General features: G+C 43.7%; 1 protein-coding gene across 1 annotated transcript in view; it reads left to right on the top strand.

Annotated features, from left to right (window-relative positions):
- Window positions 1–19,844, top strand: part of tmtc2b (transmembrane O-mannosyltransferase targeting cadherins 2b) — a 96,660-nt gene that overhangs the window by 68,555 nt on the left and 8,261 nt on the right. Inside the window, 5 exon segments of the mRNA XM_053427811.1 lie at window positions 556–634; window positions 5,164–5,285; window positions 12,154–12,235; window positions 14,139–14,253; window positions 19,069–19,132. Of these exon segments, the coding sequence (XP_053283786.1) occupies window positions 556–634; window positions 5,164–5,285; window positions 12,154–12,235; window positions 14,139–14,253; window positions 19,069–19,132 (462 nt within the window).

Genomic DNA, 19,844 nt, shown 5'->3' with positions numbered 1-19,844 from the left:
GGGACCCGGTGTTTTGTGGTAGATAATCGTCAGGCTGTTTCCAAACAAATTCACTCTCTTCTCTCGCCCCCAAAGACCCACGGCGCTGGCTAAGTGATAACTGGTTCCCAACGCTACCGATTCAATCAGGAATGAGACAGTGGAGCTGCAGATTCAGTGAAGGACCTTTCTGAATGGTTGGCCTGCTGGAGAACGAGAGCAGCCCCAACTTCCTCCAACCTTCAGCATTTGCTTCAGCATAAAAATGCTCTTTCCATTAAAAATCTGAAGGAACCCTTAGCTGGCTGCACATACACACCATAAATATAAATATATATATATATAAATGTACCAGTGTCAGTATGTGATGCCGCTCTGGACGTCCTAACAGCTGTGACACTGAGGATAGACCCCTCTGCTCCCCCGATTCCACGCTGTGTGTTCACTGTGTCAGAGCTGCAGCTGCAGGGGGGGGGGAGACTGCTTCAACCCCAGCGCCAATTCCTCCGGGGGTCTCCCTCTTCTCTCTAATGCAAACACCCACCCTCCTCTTCTTTGTGTTTGTTTCATTCACAGGAGGCCGTCTCCGTGTTTAAAGAAGCTCTACAGAAAATGCCTCGACAATTTGCACCACAGAGCCTCTACAACATGATGGGTAAGAGCTGCTTTTGTCTCAGGACCACACTCGTAAAACGCCCTTTTTGTGTGCGTTTTTATTTTAGTGTCCGAGTAAAAAACAGACTGGGGAACCGAGGGGAAGGAGCTGAGCTTGGAGTTTTCTTTTTTAAGAGAAACTGTCTGTTACACATCAGACAGTTTGGTTTCACTTTGTTGTTTCTGAGTCTCAGGGGAAAACAAAGAGCCTGTCTTTTTACTTCTGGACAGTCGACATGGTAACAGAACCAAACTTCCAGAACACTAAGAATTATGGATTACTGTTTTTTCTCATGTAGCTTTGAATTTGGGATAAATCTGGGGTTGTTAACCTCAACTGTGGAACATACCCAAAGTACCGGGAAACACAATATGAGCTTTTGGGAAGAAAGTCATATTACGAGTATAAAGTCGTACTTTTATGTGCCTTGTCATTTTACAGTGGGAATATCAGAAGATTAGCTAGTATCCGGTTAAGTTGTACTTTAGTATTCTCACATATAGCTAAATACTTCATCTTTTGGCTCATCGGCTCCTTATTATCATCATTATCAAGTATCGGGACTTTGTGTAAGAAAGAACCTCACGGCTTTGGTGTAATTTGTCTCTTTTGGGGAGGAGGAAAGGTTTGGAAGTGGTCGACTGTGAAGTTATCGTGGTTACATCTGGGGTTTGTAGTTTTTCAAGAAACCATTAGATAGAGTAAACGTTTTGGATCCAGAGGGAGGGAGCACAGGTTCTCCTTGCTGCTTATTTCCCCCAAATCTTCATATTCTTGAAATTTCTGTAAGCTTAGGAGAAAGTAATGAGTTGTTTGTGTTTGTAGATTTCTTTGAGGTCACACATTTATCCTAATCCACACCACTAGAGCTGTGGGGACTCAGGTGATGTCAAACCTGGGTTCAGATTTCCAGCTCTGGATCCTAAACTTTCTTAAAGTTCGTCCTCGGTTATTAAATATGTCGATGAAAACTAGGTCAGAATCACTGTCGGCTTCATGTAGTCCACAGATTATTTTGAGCCGCGGCTAAAGTTTGGTGTTAGAATCTTTAAGGAGTATGGGCTGTGACTCAGGAGGTAGAGCGGGTCGTCCACTAACCACAAGGACGGTGATTCAAACCCAGGTCCTTTAGTCTGCGTGCCAGAGGATAGTTCAGCAAGATTGAAGCCGCAAATTGCCCCTGAGTGCTGTGCCAGTTGTGATTCAATGTGTGAGTGAATGTGTGAATGTGATGTGTAAGTAGATCATCAGAATAAAAGTGTGAGATCAGCGTCAAAGACTTTAATCTGTATAAGTTTATCAGTGAAGTCCTTGTTTCAGAAATGTGATTTGAGATTTTGCAGTGAAACGATGTTTTTACTGAACAGTAGTAAGATTTACAATATTATTTTACTCTGGGATAATTTGCTTTTTTGAATAACAGCTGTGGAGCAGCTGCTGCAGGCTCATTATAACCACTCTCTCTCTCTGCTGTTTCACTTTCTCTCTCTCTCCCTCCTGCCTTCTCTCTCTCTCTCTTTGCTGTTTCACTTTCTCTCTCTCTCCCTGTTTCTCCCTCCTGCCTTCTCCCTCTCTTTTTGCTGTTTCACTTTCTCTGTCCTGCCTTCTCCCGCTGTCTCCCTTCTGCCTTCTCTGTCTCTCTCTCTCTCTCGCTCTCTCTATCTCTCTCCCTCTGTCTCCCTCCTGCCTTCTGTCTCTCTCCCTCTCTCCCTCTATCTCCCTCCTGCCCTCTCTCTCTCCTGCCTTCTGACTCTCCCTCTGTCTCCCTCCTGCCTTCTCTCTCTCTCCCTCTGTCTCCCTCCTGCCTTCTCTCTCTCTCCCTCTGTCTCCCTCCTGCCCTCTCTCTCTCTCTCTCTCTCTTTCATGCACGTGCAGCTACTTCAACACACTGACACATTAAAACCTGGCACGTCTGTAACCCGGACTTGTTAGTGCCACGGTTCCTCTTATGCTTCGGCAAAATGCAGTTTGACAGAGCTACTGAGATTGTGTCAGAAGTGTTGATGAAAGCTCCAGTCACCGTTAAGGAGCAGTCCTGCAGACTGTGAAGGAGGCACCGAGCCAGAGATCTGTGATTTCTGCAGCTTAGCGTCGTTTCCTCGCCGATCTGATTTGCACATTTGGCACACCTGCTCGTATCTACTTCCTTCCAGTTTCACTCGTGCTGCTCGTCAGACGCCACGGAGCAGGAGCTTTCATCTGAGGCAGAGCTAGGTGGTAATCTGCACCCAGCTGCTGCAGCTCCAACACTCTCTGGTGGGCCGAGGAATGTTCCCCTCAGAGGAGCCCGGGTTCTCAGCTCCTTGGATTCGATGTCACTTCTAATTGCACGTTGATGTTTGTGCTAATCTCAAGCGGAGGGCCGCTGCCAGCAGGGCCAGACGAGTAGTTTAAACCCTGTCAACAGAAGCAGAGGTCATATCAGACAACTGTCTGCATTTTTAAATCTATAATATTTTACAATTCTCCTTTAAAATGTATAAAAACAACTGGACCTATGGTATATATGTTGTTCACTATTATTTGCATCATATCCTCATCACCCGTGGCTTTGACCGTCTCTGCTATAACTTACGATTTATCATGGACGAAAGAAACAATGTTAGCCTGGTAGCTGTTTTTAATACTTTACTTCCAGTGGCAATTATTTATTGACATTGGCTGCATAATGTATATAAAACTTTAATACATTACCTCATTTATTACCATGATTTGCATCCGAGTCAAGTCGATTTCATCGCCAATGGTGGTGAAGACAACAACTCCCATGATCCCCCGCTGCTTCACGATGTCATCAAACTCTGTCTTTTATTATCGTTTTGCTTTAGAGCCCCCTTGTGGTCGAAGTAACATATTGTACCTCTAAATAGCTTTGAGTTAATTGTAAAATTCCACAATCTTGTTAAGGATTTATTAATCCAAAACCTTTATTACTCATAATTCCAACTAATTGAAAAAGTTTCTACATTATGACAGTATTGTGTTTGCGATTTCTGAGATATCCTCTAATCCATTCGCTCTATTTTCTGTTGTCTCCAATATCCTGGATTTCCACCTCTTGAATCTAAAACATAAGGCCGTGCTGATGGATATCGTTTTAAAAATATATTCTCATGTATTACGTTACACGTGTTCTTAAGCCTCGAGCTGTATTCTCTCACTATAAAAGGAAGTGACATCTTAAAGTTGATGTATTTTACATGCCCACAGAATGTTTCGAGAGCTATGACGGCGTTATCGCACTTTGGACAAAGTGTTTTCAGATTAAAACGTCGCCCAAGTTCTAACTGGGCGTGTGTCACCTGCTGCTTATCACGGTTTCTTATCAGGACAGTGATTAGTCTTAATTCTGCTGGAATTAAAGTTTCAGTCGGCTCTTGTCTAAACAACTTGTCTGGACACGATGGTTGATCGTATGTCAATAGACATTTTCAACACCTGGGATTCGTTCACTTTCTTTCCCCTTAATCTGTTTGAATGTTGATTTTAACCGTGTTGTGTTCAATTACCAGCCAATGTTGTCAAATTCTTTCAATAATGTAAGTGTTATTGGACGGCTATGAAAGAGAGGTCATTGTTGTTTCAGGTGCTAGCAGGCGGAGGGTCAGATGTTGCGGTGGGGGAGGTATCGGATGATGTCTGACAGACGCCGGGGAGCGAGAGCGTTAGAGACTCACTCCGGCAGCTCTCTAAAAATATCCTGAATCCTTGTTTCAGATTCTTTTAAGAACTCGACTGAATTATTTTCAGATTCAAGGAATCAAAGATGTTCAAGGTTTATTTTGGTAAAAGTCGTCCCAGAATAATTTCTGCAGTTGTATATGTATTTAACTTTATCAACCTCTTAGTAAAGTGCCAAAACTTTAGTTATGTTTAGTTTTTTATTTGTACGCATCGTACTATAGGTACAATTAACAACACAAACAGTATAAACATAATCTAAACTTTCTTTACTCTGTAAAGTGACTGACAGGGGGTTTTACATTCATAAATTAAGCTTCCCCTCTTAAATCAACTACTGCACAAATAGTCTATTTTAATAAAAAGAAGAAAAAGTGCACAATTATACAAAGTTTATCTATATATTGCACATTTATAAAACAGCCTAATATTGTATATAGTAGTTCTATTCGGTTTCTATTCTCATTTTACTTGTGCTGCCGTGTCAATTTTGAATTTCCTCTTTGAAGGCTCTGTAAAGGAAATTAGCTGAGCGTAGCTTAGAGATACAAATGAAGAATTCTGTCTTACTGTGAGTGAACTTACGTTTCAGGTCATAATTGTCGTCTTGCATTGAGTATCATTAAATCGTGACATATTATTGCATGGGTATTTAGAAATAATAGAAGATCATCATATGTGTTAAAATAGGACTGACTAACACTGGGAGCTTAGTGTTGAGTTGTGTGTCAGACTGGACTGAGTTCTGTCCTGTTGAGACTTGTGAGCTGAACAATGGGACGATGTGTGATGTGTTAACCTCTGACACGTTGACCTCTGACCCCGACCCCTCACTGTGCTCTTCACAGGAGAGGCCTACATGAGACTGAACAAACTGCCTGAAGCTGAACACTGGTACACGGAGTCGCTGCGAGCCAAGCCCGACCACATCCCTGCTCACCTCACCTACGGCAAACTGCTGGCTGTCACGGTAAGATTTTGAGAATGGAACATAGAATAGAATAGAATATTACTTTATTGTCTTCGGTTCACCAATAAACCAGCAAAGACAATGATAAAAACAAGCAACAACATCAAACAATGAGTACAGTCTCGTAAAACTTAAACGTTTCAGAACTAACAAAGCTGCTGTTGGCTATACTGCGGCTACAATGGCTACTGCTAGCTAACTCCTCAAAAAACAGGGTAAATAACAATGTGTCCCAATTCAGAGGCAGCTTCTGTTGGACAACACGATCTGGGCCACACACTTTTTGGGCTGCATAGACCTAAAATGAGGTCATTGGTGGACTTAAAAAATTGGAAGTTTAGGTCTTGTCACTGCCATTATCACTTTGAAAAGCAGTTTTGTCATCCAAGAATGAATCTGTACTGTTGGCCCGAGAAGGATCCAACCTTGGCTGCTTGCCTTTGAAATGTGTCGGCCACATTTCAATGGGACAGCCTCCTCCTGCTGCTGTGAAGGATTCCATCTTAAAATGCAGCCCCTGAAGGATGCAGCCCCTGAACTGGGACACAACTCATGAGTCAGTTCGCTGACTCGTGGCCTCAGTTCAACAAAAGTTGCTCAGACAAACCAGCATTAGCTCCACCTGCGCCTCACTCAATACGTGTCCAGGCAGGTTGAACGTTAATCAATCAGGCTGATGAACGAACTGATGACTCTCGGCTCTGAAACTCTCATCGTCTCACTTTTCTATTCCCTGAACGTCCTCTCATTCTCCACCTGTCTTCCTTTTCGTTATTTTCACTCTCTCAGTTTATTACTCTTCCTTTCATCCGCCCAGGACTCTCATCAGTTCTACTGACGGTCGTAATGTTCTCCTGAAGACTCCACAGTTAATCAATAGTGTGCGGGGGAAAGAGTGAGGGACGGGGGAACCGGCTGGAAGAGAGCGAGAATGAGAGGAGGGGAACTGTCATGTTGAGTTTCTCAAGATGTTCCTGCCTGTCTGGACGTGTCACTTCCATGTGAGGGCATCACAAAGAGAGATCGATTAGGTTTAATTATTTTTTCTAAGATTAATATCAGACATATACATTTATATATACATTTTTACTTCAATGTAATATTCATGTATATGTTGGAAAAACAAACTTAAATTAAAAAAAGAATATCAGGATATAATATGGTTAATAGTTGTAAGAGTATTAATAGCATTTTATAAAAACTATCATAGTTTTGTATAATAATATTCTACAATAAATGAATTATGAAATATAGAGCAATATATTATAAAATGAGATGTAGCAATAGAACAACAATAAATACTACATTGCATCAGCATGGTATATTATTACGATTCATTCCTCTTAATAACACAAATAAAATGAAGTTTAGCATAAAATATGATTACTCTAGTTATAATGAAATTATCATTATTACCATCCTATGATATAGAACATATATAAATGATGTGCTTTGGAGAAGTAGTTCTTCCTGATTAGATAATTGTTAAAACCATGCTACTAAATGCTGCAACCCTGTAATTAACATGTTATACCAATTAGAAGTAAAATATTTAACTGTGGTGAAACAATTTTACATCTGACCTGGTTTATTTGCTGCAGAGATCAAATCCTTTCACAGTCACATACCTTTGTTTCAGCAAAGGAAAGGTCGACTCTGCTGATTGGGCGGAAGCGTTTCAGGGTCACTGACTCTACGAGGACATGTCAGTCAAGTGGCCGAGTCTTAAACAGTCTTCCGTTACAGATAGCAGCGAGAAGGGCGTGTGTGGTAGAGAGCAGTGAGCTGTCAGGACGGAAATAAACAAATTAGAGGAAGAGTAGCTCAGAAGGTCAGAGGACGGGTGGAGGCCTCGTCTTCAGTCGACGTGTCCTTCTCCCGCTGTCTGTCTCTCTCTGATGAAAGGACTCGTTCAAAAACCTGGAGCGCTGGTGTCTGAATTTCCACACGGATTCAAACTCTTCCTGGCTCCGTCCTCTTTCATTTCCTCTTCTGGAAACAGAGTCTTTTTCATTTGTACTCGCTCCAAATTTATGAATTTGTGTGTATCACCACTGATTTGTGTGGAGGAATTTCACTGGCACATCATTTAGTTAAACTTGTAGGAAAAATGCAAACTTTTCCAACAGGTTTTAACACTTTTTAATGATTAATTTGACATTTTGTCAAAATAAAGATTTTCTTTGCATTTTCTTGCCAAGAATTAGACGAGAATTATGAAGTTGATATTTCTGTGTGGCAAATATGAAGCTACTGCCTGCAGCTGGTTAGCTTAGCATCGTGCATGGCCTGGAAACAGATAGCTTAATATTGTCCATAACAAAACCACTCATCATCATCTCTACAGCTCGATATTTAACATGTTACTTTTCATTAGTTTAACCCAAAAACCTTCTAAGCAGAGCAAGGCTTCATTTCCCTCCCCCACTTTCAAGTCTTTTCAACCTTTGTGCTTTCTGGCAGCATCATACTAACATAACACTATAATAATACTTTCATATAATAATATAATACAATAATATAATAGCATAATAACAGTAAAATGTCAGTGAAGTGGATGATTGTGTGTCTAAATTAAATTGAGCTCCTGCACCACAGGATTGATTTTCCCATCTGTACTCAGCACCGACTGATGGTCGGCTCAGATTACCACTCAGCTGACAGCACAGATCAACGTCGTTCATTAAGTTGACATGAATTCTTTTCTGACAAGATAAAAAAAAAAAAAAAACTCTGAAACCAAACGCCGTCAGTTTGAAACAGTGCAGGGGAACGACTCGGCTCCTCTGGAGGACCGCGGTGAGAGGCGGGGGGGGGGGGGGGGGGGGGGTGGACACGAGGAAGAATTCATTCGTCCGTGAAGAGGAAACCATTTTATTCAAGAAGGTGATATCGATTTTTGGAGGAAAGGCAGAGTTTGAACCTGCGGGGACGACTCTCTGAGGATCTCTGACTATGATGGATGGTGGAGGTGTGTCGAGCTCCGGTGATCCTGGGTGCAGATAGCACCACCAGAGAAGTTGTTTAGACGGATGTACAGTCTATTTAGCCAGGAAAAAACTTTTGTTGTAATGTTTTGGAAAGTTTTTACCCATTTATCCCAGTCAGGTTGATATCTGTGCTCCTCTGTTTTGGCTGTGTCCCCTGAGCCTGATGACACCAGCATTTAAACCTGATCATAGCCAGCACAGGAAGTCGACCTGCCCCTTCAGCCCTAAAGCCTCCGTCATCCTCTACCTCCAAACTCCCTGTGGCATGACTGTGAGTGATGAAGAAGCTTCAGATACTGTCGGGGGGGGGGGGGGGGGGGGCTTTTTGAGGTTCCGATCCCCGCGGGGGGGAGGGGGAGAGGCTGCGAGATAAGGCTCGACAGCCGGGGTCAGGGAGGGGTGAGCGGACGCCGCCGGAGCTGCTCCGGAAGCTGAGTCGGAAGAGAGAGAACAGTTGCTGTGATTTGTGGACGAGGGGAGGAACAAAATGGGAAAGGAAGGGAGAGTTCATCACACAGATCAGTATCGCGCCCCCTGCTGAGCTGACCCCTCCACACCTCCGCTGACACCGTGGGGAGGCGGGAGGTGTTTTCCGGGCGAGGAGATGGACACGCTCGCTGGGACGCTCGCAGCGTTGGATTCAGTCATCCACTTGTCATTTCCTCCGCTAATAGGATGCAGGCTCGGTTCACAATAACCTCGGCGTCCACAGAGCCGGAGCTACATCTGCACTTTATCTGACGCGATCAGGAAATTTGAGGTGGGAGGCACGAACCAGTGAGCTCAGCATGTGTGTGACAAAAGGGAGGATATTGCAGCCACGCAGGGATGTGACTGGAACGAGCGGATGTGGTTATTAGACAGTAAAAAAAAAGGTGATTTTAACACTTTCCTTTCCCACACACACCCACAGTGTATGGGCTCACAGCCTTGAGGTGATTTAAATTCAACAAAGAGCTGTCACAGAACCTGGGCTTCTTCGTCTTTGTCGGTTCAGCTGAGCGTCTTCCATCAGCTCCCACATCACACAGGTTTTTAATTTGAGCCAGTTTCACTTTAGAACCTTTAAATTCCTAGTTCACATAATAACAGTATGAGAGACAGTTCCATCTTGAAGGGGTTGAGTTAACTAAAGACTCTGACTTGATCGTCAGTGTGTATGTGAAAGGTTTGTTTGTCTGTGTGAGCAAGCCCTGTGATTGGCTGGGCGACACTCCAAGGATAAGCAGTAGAGATTTATAATTGAAAAAGGAAAATCTCGTTTGTCATCATGATCCCTTCACCAGTGGTGGCTGTGGCTGAGGGGGTAGAGCGGTCAACCTCTTACCAGAAGGTTGGTTAGGTCTTTAAATCAATGGTTCGACTCCAGTCTTCCCAATCTGCACGCCCTGGAATTGCCCCTCATAGAGAAAGTGCAGCCCATGCACTGTTAAATAAATACAGACCATTTTACCACTGCTAACATGCTAAACTAAAATGGTGAACACTGTAAACGTTTACCTACCTAACATCAGCGTTTTGGCCTCTAGCTCCAAGCATCAGAGAGCTCTACATCACAGGGCTGATAGTGAGGTTGCCTGTGCATGACTGAGAACTTGGCGCTTGTGCAGCCTGAAGCCTGAAGCTATGACCTGAATTTAGCTTCCATCCACGTCTCTAAGACCAAACTCAGCTCGATCCAACTGCCGCTGCCAAATATAAGGCCTATAACCGGCACGCTGATATTTTCATCTTTTCATTACAGACTGTGACCTTGCCAGGCATGTGCAAAACATTGGACACACACGCCCTCTTCCACAGGGCAGCATGTGTTTTATGGCAACAATGCGACACGCAGGAGAACAACTATCACAAAACTTGAGTGTTTTTGCAGTAGAAAGATGGGAAAACATCTAAATATTTGCAACAATATTGTTAATAACTTTGAATGTTCCTGTCCGCTGAAGCTGTTGTTCTGCTGCTGCTCTGCTTTGTGCATTTTAAAATTTTTAATTAACTGTATTGTTGACTGTTGTACGGCGACCTTGAGTATCCTGAAAGGCGCCTTATAAATAAAATGTATTATTATTATTATTAACATGACGGAAGAAAACAAAGAAGACAGAAAAAACTTTAGATTCTGAAGCCAAAACTTTCCAAGGACTAATGATCAACTGGTCACTTCTTCCCACAAAACTCACTCTGAGCATGTTCTCCATTATCGCACTCAGACCTGTCATCGTCCAAATTTTAAATCCACCAACAACTGCAACTCATTTCCCAGTGTGAAGGCTTAATTCAAACAGTCTCCTCTATTATAAAACCAGCTGGAGCTCAAACACCTCCGTCTGCGAGTGTAAATACAGAGATGATTCTTTTCAGACCGCGTTCGCTGCTTGGCCTCATTCAGCGATATTAAACATATACTTAGCACGAGCTTTACTCTCCACAGCATCAAAGGGAAACCTCCCTCATACATTTACATAGTAAAATGATGTATTTGTTGAATCTGCAGCTTGATGAAAAGGTATACGCTCGACTAAGTACCCTCATTTATAGTCGATTGTACTGATTGGATTCGAGCCTGTTCTTCTGTTTGAATAGACTGAAGTAAATCAGATGAATCGTTTCTACTGACTCGTTCAATTTTATTCTATCTTTCAATTTCAAAATCAGGTTTTTAAAGACTGTGCTGAACTGCAGTTTGATATCATGCATTATTCATGATAATGTATTGTCTCACACTAACGGGCGGCTGCGTTGTTGATGCTTAAACATCAGCTCTTCACAGATGAGCGTGCGTGGTTAATTGTTGATCAGATGGCATCTGGTGGCCGGCTGATACCAGGAATGCTCAGAGGTCCCAGCTGCTGTTTCTATTGGCCAGCTGCTCTGTGCCGTTTGAGCTGTGATTGGTTGAATGTCACCGTTTCGAAAGGACCCTGAGATGAGAGAGAGTCTCCTCACCCTCCCTGTGCTGTATAGATTCATCCATCACTCTAAAGACCCGACACACCACTGCACAAAGTGTGTTTGGATACTGGACCCACTTTGCTTCCTGAGCCGCCCTCTAGTACGTCCATCTATACATTAACTATACTGCTTGTCCTTACTGGGCAAGCTGGAGCAAATCCCAGCTACAACTTGGCTGCACTGGTTTCCAGCGTAATTCAGGGCCAACGTAGACACAAGAACTATTCACTCTCACATTTACAGTACAACATCAGGTCAATGTAGAGTCTGTAATTAACGTCTGGTAGGAAGATCGTTTACCAAGAGAAAAAACAGGCAGAAAATAAATAAAAAAGACTCCAGACGAACTGGGATTCAAACAGGGAACCTTGTTAACCACTGCCGCACAATGCCGCCCTATTGTAGCACACACACACACACACACACACACACCCACACACGCACACACACACACACACACACACAAACCACTATGCACCTGTATGGATTCCTACAGACACGTGAGCCTCTTTGTCTCTCCCCTCCTCTCGCCTCTCCGCCCTGCCGCTCCATTTCCCTCCACTGCTCTCTGTCTCGTTTCCCAGCGGTCGGGCCACACACGCTGGCGTTCTGCGGTCAAACCCTGGAAGTGTTATTAGTCCAGATAAAAAGTGTGTAGTGAATAAGCCTTTGCCCCGTCAGCTCCGCCGAGCCAAGCACGACAGCACTTTACTCTGACAGGAGGACGCATGAGCTGGAAAGAAAAACACTCGTGGTTCACGTGTTTCGTGTCTGTTTATTAGTATTTATTGTCAGAGTGGGTCTGTGGCTTGGAGAGGGACTCTAGGTACACAGAGGTTTTCTGGACTCTTTCTGCGTGTGGTGTTTTTTTGGAATGACTTGTTCTCGAGACGATAATGACACTGTTTGGATTCTGCGTCCTTCAGGGGCAGAAGACGGAAGCGGAGAGGTACTTCTTGAAGGCCATTCAGCTCGATCCCTCAAAAGGCAACTGCTACATGCATTATGGTAAGTTTTTATTATTATTATATTTTTTTGTATCCTCCCATACAGCCGTTTCATACGCAAACGCACAAAGGCAGGAAGTTACACACCTTTCATGTTGTTTGTGTCGGCTGACCCCTTTGGCATCTCTTCCTCCAAACAGCCCCAGTGTCGGTATGTCTGTGATAAGTGTGTGTGTGTGTGTGGGGGGGGGGGTCAACAAGGATGATTTCCTCTGATTGTTCTCTTTTATTTGATGGAAATATGGAACGTGACGATTTCAGCGTCTCTCCTGGTTCACACGACTTGAATGTGCTCTTCACTCTTCCAGTCAGATCGAGTTCGGATGAACTGACACAACGATTAATTCCTTGTGAGGCTTCGTAACCTTGTGTGTCTGAAACAACGTTTTGTGATGAACTGATTTGTCAGCTCTGTATCTTCACACCAGCTTGAGTCTGACATTCAAAATGATCTGTGCCAGGGAAACGGTGGATTCTTCCATTTGGTTGAAGGACTATTTGTCTTGAGTTGTCACCTGGAAGGAAGGAAGTGATGAAAAACTGGCCCAGATGAAATGCACTGATGAAAACAATCGAATGAAGTCCAATTCATCCAACATATTCATATATTTACAGTTTTTATAGCAATGTTATAATAATTGAATATTATAGTGTTGTGCCTTTATGATAGATACTGCGGATAAATCACCAACGTTTTCAGGGTATCTGGAAGTCATGAAAAGTAATTTCCAAGCCAAGTTTCGATCAAGTTCCTTGGAAAGTATTAAAACTTCCCAAAGTTATATTACACCGTTTACTAATATATCCGTGGAGTACTGTCACTGGGCTATATCTACAGTCATTAAAGGCATCGTCTCATAGCAGAGTGTTGATAATAGAAAAAACTTTCAATTAACATTAATGAATTAATGATTATTTTTGAATATACTGCTGGGAAGTTCTGACAAAAAGCGTAACATAATCAAATTTCCTTCAAGGTTATACTGTCCCTTTTTATCACCCTTTTAATTTTTCACTGATATAATTGTGAAACTAGTATGAATTTGCGTTCTATTAGATATTAAAATGATATTTAAAGATCTCAGATTTAATATAGTTTCTTTGAGCCCTGGCCTCTGGTTTGTGTTGAAAACCAGACCTTACAACATTCCCCTACAGGATGAGCAGGACTTACAACATCACACTTGTTACCCTTGGATCCCCTTTGAGAAGCGTCTGTATAAGAATAGCCGAGCGCTTCATGACTCCTGTGTTTGTTGATGCAGGAGCTGTCGTTCCTTTATTAGACATAGATTTGCTTTGATATCTCAAACCCTGCATGCAGAGGTGTTCTTAACCTGGAGCTCCTTCACACTCACTCATGGTCCGAAGCCTCGTCTCGAGTCTGCCTCTCACCTCGGGCCTCGGCTCACGGCTTCGGTTTCATCCACGGTTATTAAGGAAAATATGCTCAGGTTCACTCGGTGGTTTAGCATCCTGCTACAGCAGCGCAGCAAACCAAAGTCAACACGGTGTTCATTTCTCTCCGAGCCCGGGCCGCTGCGAGGGGTCCACCCTCGGTTCCCGGCCTCGTCAGGCTTCCTTAATCCCATCTCATTATGTGGGTCCGCTGAAAGGCAGCCACACCCATAGTCCGACGCAAACCTCCAGCGAGAATCAGTTTCATCTTAAGAAAACAGATCCATCAAGGTCAGCTAATCAGAACAAATGGGTCTGAGCGATGGCCAGAGAGCGATGGTATGCTACACTCACATCTAGTGTTTCAGCGTATTGTTTCAGGGGCAGACGAGGCCGTCCCTCCACCGGGGCCAAAGGCAACACTCGGAGGCCGCGTACCCCTCCGTGCCTCTTCGGGGAACCCTTGGTTAATTCCACCGCGGTGCTGTGCTCTCCTCCCCTGCCAGGTCAGTTTTTGTTGGAAGAGTCCCGGCTGCTGGAAGCGGCGGAGATGGCGGAGAAAGCCGCTCGCCTCGACAGCGGGGAGTTTGATGTGGTCTTCAGTGCGGCCCACATGCTCAGGTGAGTGTTGGATCCGAATTCAGCTTCTTTCTTTTTTTTTTTTTCTTGCTACATATGATGGTTTTCATAACTCAAGCACATGCGGCGTTGGGCCAGTTTATCCAAGGCTGAGGAGAGGGAGGTTGTGTATGAGAGAGAGGGAGGTCCTCTGTCTGCACGGTTGATCCAGGGGCTTACACTTCTCCTCAGCCGCTGTGATTTACTTGGCTGTGGTCTGTAATCCCCCCCCCCCCCTCTCACTGCAGTGCCAGCCTGAGAGCTGCTGGTTTGTCTTAGCGTGCTTCTCAGCGATGTATCTTCATGTGCTCTCTCCTCCTCCTCCCTCTTCCTCTCTCTCTCTCTCTCTCTCTGCAGCTCTCTCTCTCCTCTGCTGGCTCCTCTCTGAGACTCAGGCTTCAGCTGATGACTCTGAGCAGCGAGAGACTTACTCACAAGCTGTCGTGTTACTCAGAGCCAGCCGTGAATGGAAATTTGTAAATACAGATTTGTGCCAACGTGCAGTGCATCGCTCCACTGACTGAATAAACCTACAGAGGGTATAATAACCCAGTGCAGAGATTACCTGATTTAAACTCATCAGGAGTAGCTCGGGGCTTTCACATTAACATAACAGCAGCCGGCTGAAGGAATATGGATTTCTTTAATTTCAAGACTGCATATCTGGACCTAGAGGAGCACTGAGAAAACACATCTACCTCCACACAAGGCCACTTTATCACCACACTGAAAATACATTAAGATGAGATTCATATACTATGTACACAGGAATGTTCTTTAACTTGTTCACATTTTCACCTGTTAGATAATAGCACTTTGTATATGCCCATTTTTGGAGCTAGGCCTCGCAGCAGCCATTGGTCGAGCCCACAGGCATTGTGTTTTCATGTTGTGCGTCTGTCACAGTCTTGTGAACAGAATATCTTCAGAACAACTTGAGGGAAGTTCTTCAAATTTAGTCAAAACATTGACTTAGACTAAAAGATGAATTGATTATATTTTGGTGGTTGAGGGTCAAAGGCCGAGGTCACTGTGGTCTCCCAATTGTTTTGCTTTGTGAATTTGTTATATCGGAAATTCCTCAAGAGAATTATTTCAAATTTGGGACAAATATTCACTTAGACTCATCGATCAACTGATACGATGTTGGTGGTCAAAGGTCAAGGGAACATCGGCCATAATGACATCACAACTCTTCCACCCAAGAAAATCTGTGACTTAGTTTGTGGGTAACCCAACTAGCTAACAAACAAATTGACAAAGAGCCTGATGGAACTGCTCATGCATTGGCCGAGGCTTAAGCACGGCTCCACAGCTGTTGTATGCATAGCTCTTCCCCCCACCGGTGCGATCAGGCAAAATCTTCACCACCAACAGCTTTCAGTGCTGAGAGCCTCTTCCAGGGTCCGGACCCCTGGCAGCTAAAGAGAGCGTCAAGCAGTGTTTGGGGCTGAACTCCTTTCCGCTCGCTTGGCATGGGGTCCCAATGTTCCACAGCTCGTGTTCTTTATGTTGTTTGTCTTGGACGCAGACGTGGAAAGGCCCTCGGTCGGCGGGGACACAAGTGAATCTACACAGTGGAATGAGTGTGTGTGGGGGGGGGGGGGGGTTAAAAGGAGGGACGGAAGCTCTCGGATGTGCAAATGTCTTTTATTGCTCTCTCGAGCTCTTGCCTTTTTTGGACGAACAATTTGATTCAAACAATGTTTATTTTTTTAAAACTGCCTCTTTTTTAACGCGTGAATGTCGGTAAAGAAAAGCTGGTTAATGGAAAGGTCGGTGGGGATAGGATGGCGTTTATTCAATCTGCCGTATATGTATATTAAAGCCATGCCCACGCACATTATACACATACATAAAACCATACTCGCGAGGGAGTGTTTCTTCTCTGTAAGCGCACAGAACAGTATCAACATCAGAGAGGGCTGCGCAAAGGGGAACGTTTCAACTGCGGCTCCGAAAGATTTGTGCGTTACCAGCATGTCATGATATTAGACATGGCAATTTGTTCATATTTCAGTGTCCAAATTGTTTAAATTGGTTTTGACTTGATAACGCTATTATCATAATAACAAGAAGAATCGGTAGTGAGTTGCATTAGGGGCACTGCACAGTCGGTATTACCCTCGGGGGGAAGATGTCGATGTTCAGTGTCGCGTTTCAACACAGAAAAATGAGAATCTGAGCTGGAGACAGATGCGGTTTAAGCCCAAGTATCTGGCTGTTGTGGTAAACGCTATTTGTTCATTCAGTCATTAGCATCCAGCGATGTCCCACAGCATGTCTCATGAGCAGCACTGTCACTGAGGAGGATTGTGCATGTCTGAGGTTAATGAGGCATGTCTACACAACAAGACGTGAAAGTAAAAAAAGATCAGCGGTCGAGCTGCTGAAATGAAATATTGTTAAACCCCCCCCCTCCCCTCCCATGTTTTTTCTTAAACTTCATTCCTCTTCCATTTTCCCATCGCTCCTCTCCTCGTCCCTTCGGCTCCTGTCCTCTCACAGCAGCTCTTCAAACCCAGGCAGCGGTTCACATACTTGGCGTCCGTTGTCTTCTGCTCTCTCACAACCCGCAGACAAACCCGAGGAGCTTGTGCTGCTCCTCTGCTCACGGTGTGGCCGCTCTCCAGCTCGCTCTCTGATAATCTGTTTATAAATGCGATAATGATATTATGGAATTGGATTGGTGCGTTTTCTCCCTCAGAAGGATTGTGCTTTCTAAATATTGTACTGGCAAACAAACATATGGTTGTGGTTGGACGCCAAACCCACATTTATAGTCTCAGGACAAATTCAGCAACTGGAGTCAGTGTCTGGAACTCTGCTGGAATGTAAAATGCTTCTTTTTTTATTTTTTTTCGGGGGCTGGAAAAATTCAGCTGCGCTAAAAAAATAAACAGAAGTGGCATCTGAAGTATATCTGAAATATGTTAGCGGATAAAGAGAAGGATGAGATTGAAATTCAGTTTTTTAAGTTTTGTTCGGGTCATGGCTCCAGACGTGGGAATGACGTCTTAAATAGTCTATCTTACTCAGAATAAATCTAGAAATCTGATTGCCTTGTAAAAGGTGAGTACATATAATTAGTCTTCAGCTTTGTTTACTTTATTTCTACTTGTTTATTCCCTTTAATGAAAAGTGGAATTAACATTTTCTCTCAGTTTTAGGAGTTGAAAGTAAACGAGTTTGTCTGACTTAACTGAGTAGTTGTGTTTAATCAGTAGAATTCAAAAAACAGCCCCAGATAAATATAGTTAGCACAAAAAATAATTTGTATTTTGACTAATTGTTATTTTAAGTCCACTTCACTTAGCCGAATGATTTAAACAATCGTAACACCTTGACTTTTATCTTGGTCCATGTCCCCTCCACTAACACGGAGGAGATTCAGGTTATATCCTCCACTGCAGCCAGTCACCAGGTTGTGATTGAGATGCTTTGGCTTCACATTTGAGGAGCATTTGTCGTACATCTTTATTTACACTAATAATATATAATAACTAGATCGTCTGCTATCATTTGCACAAGTAACTGTACCTGCAGCTCAAACACTATCAAACTAAGAAAAGAGCGGAAATACTTCTGACATGTACCAAGTACTGTCTCCCCAATAATATGTATGGAACAGGAATTATTTTGTGTCCACAGCATGATGGGAGGCACTGCTTATATACCCCCTATTTTTGGCAAAACAAGTATTTTACAACCATCATATGAGTTGAATTAGTAGGATAGTGAGAAATAATAAAAAGGAGTATGCCTAGTTATTACCTTTTTCACTGTAATGTGTCACAGGCTACATCTAACTAAAAACATGCAGTAAACTCTCTATTCATTCATGAGTGAGGAAGCCTAGGACTGTGTTTTTCAAACCATACATAAAATAGCGTTTGTATACACAGGCTGCTGACCTGGTAATCCTCACCTAAAAGCTTTTCCTTTTATCTGGGACCACATGGATGATGATTCCTTAACAGGCAGCGACAGCCCAAATGAAACTGCTTCCAACGGCCTCGCTCTCTTTTGATCTTTACGACTCCCGGGGCTCCGCAGGCGGCCGTCACCCGCTCTGTCCTTGACTTCGTCAAACTTTGTTTGTAATGAGACAATTGTTACCATCAGTGACAAGCGTGCAGCTGTGGACCATAAAGGTGATTTCTGAGATACGGGAGAATTAATAACCGGAAACTCTTTGTGACACCGGAGCCACAGATTTGTGTATAACAGCCGCGGATTATGAAGGAAGACACGGAGCATAATACGGGACATTTTTGTCTTGACTGCAGGTTTTATGTCCTCAGGAACAAAGTATTTCTGGTTCCACTCAGGGACTCATGCCGACAAGCCATCTGTCCAAAAATCCTTTTTGTGGTGGTGCAGAATATATACGACATATTTTGGTGCATGGAGCAGGAATGATCCTCCATACTGTTTTCACATCAGTGTTGCAGACGCGGTCCTGTGTGCCAAACCACTGTTACGCTATACAGAAATGTACATTGAATATTTCTGATCAGCCTCAGATTGTTGTTGAGATTTCACGAGTTGTCCAATGAGCCAAATGTTCCCGACCACGAGGTTCAATTAGAACAGAAAGAGCTTCCAGTGCATTGGTCAGCACAGATGTTATCAAACATGAGATCCTATCAGACGAGAAACCTACAGGCTTTTCTCATCCCTCATTGCTGTTCCCCCCCTGCTATTTTCTCTGTGACCCCTTAGCGCTAGTAAACACGCCGGGTTCAAGGCCTCATGCTTAGCCAGGAGCAATAAAGATGAGTAACGATCGCCTCTCTCTCTGTTTTCCCTTTGCAGGCAAGCCAGCCTAAATGAGGCAGCCGAGAGGTACTACGGACAAGCAGCAAGCCTGAGGCCCAATGTGAGTACAGCCACAACGAGCTAATCACCCAGATGACTGTTTACCCTGATGGACACTGTGCAATCACACTCTGAATGGCTCTCCCATGTTATCACTGCCCGGGCTGCCTCCTCACAACGGCCGTCATTGTCAGTGGGTCCCAGGAAGGGCTTGGGTCTGTAAGGGGCATCGGGTTCGACTGAGCTCAGAGGTCTGTTTGTGCACCATCCATCAACAGCTTCAAAGAAGGAGCCCGGGCGACTAAATTGAAAAGAATAATGATAATAACGCTCGGTGAGAGGACTTTGACATGTTGAAAACTAAATGGGGGTCGAGTCCATTGGTTTGAGTGAGGGCCGCAGAGGGAGAGAAATATGTTTGGCATGTGGCCGCCCTGTTTGTTCCTGTGTCTTGATTAGAAGAAATCACTTCAGGATTTTTCTGATCAAAATGTATCTGGACAGTGTTAAACAGACGATAAAGTTTGGATCTGCCTGCAACCGGACCTTAGTAGAACATAAACAAACAACAAGAAAAAATATGAACTTGAGGGAAACAATAGGATGATTTAGAAATCTCCACAGAAACCATGAAGTTGAGCTCCTCTCCCCTCAGCGTTGACGTAATTTCAAATCTTTTGCCAAAGCAATTTTTAACGTCTAATTAAAAGCAGATGGAAGATAAGAAAATTAATTTATTTCTTTCTGCTCCACTTTAATCACACTCAAAGTTA

Source organism: Pleuronectes platessa, chromosome 7 (genome assembly GCF_947347685.1).
Source record: "Pleuronectes platessa chromosome 7, fPlePla1.1, whole genome shotgun sequence".
NCBI classification, from domain to species: domain Eukaryota; kingdom Metazoa; phylum Chordata; class Actinopteri; order Pleuronectiformes; family Pleuronectidae; genus Pleuronectes; species Pleuronectes platessa.
The sequence above is the reverse complement of the archived record's forward strand: the minus strand, read 5'-3'. Positions and strand labels throughout refer to the sequence as shown.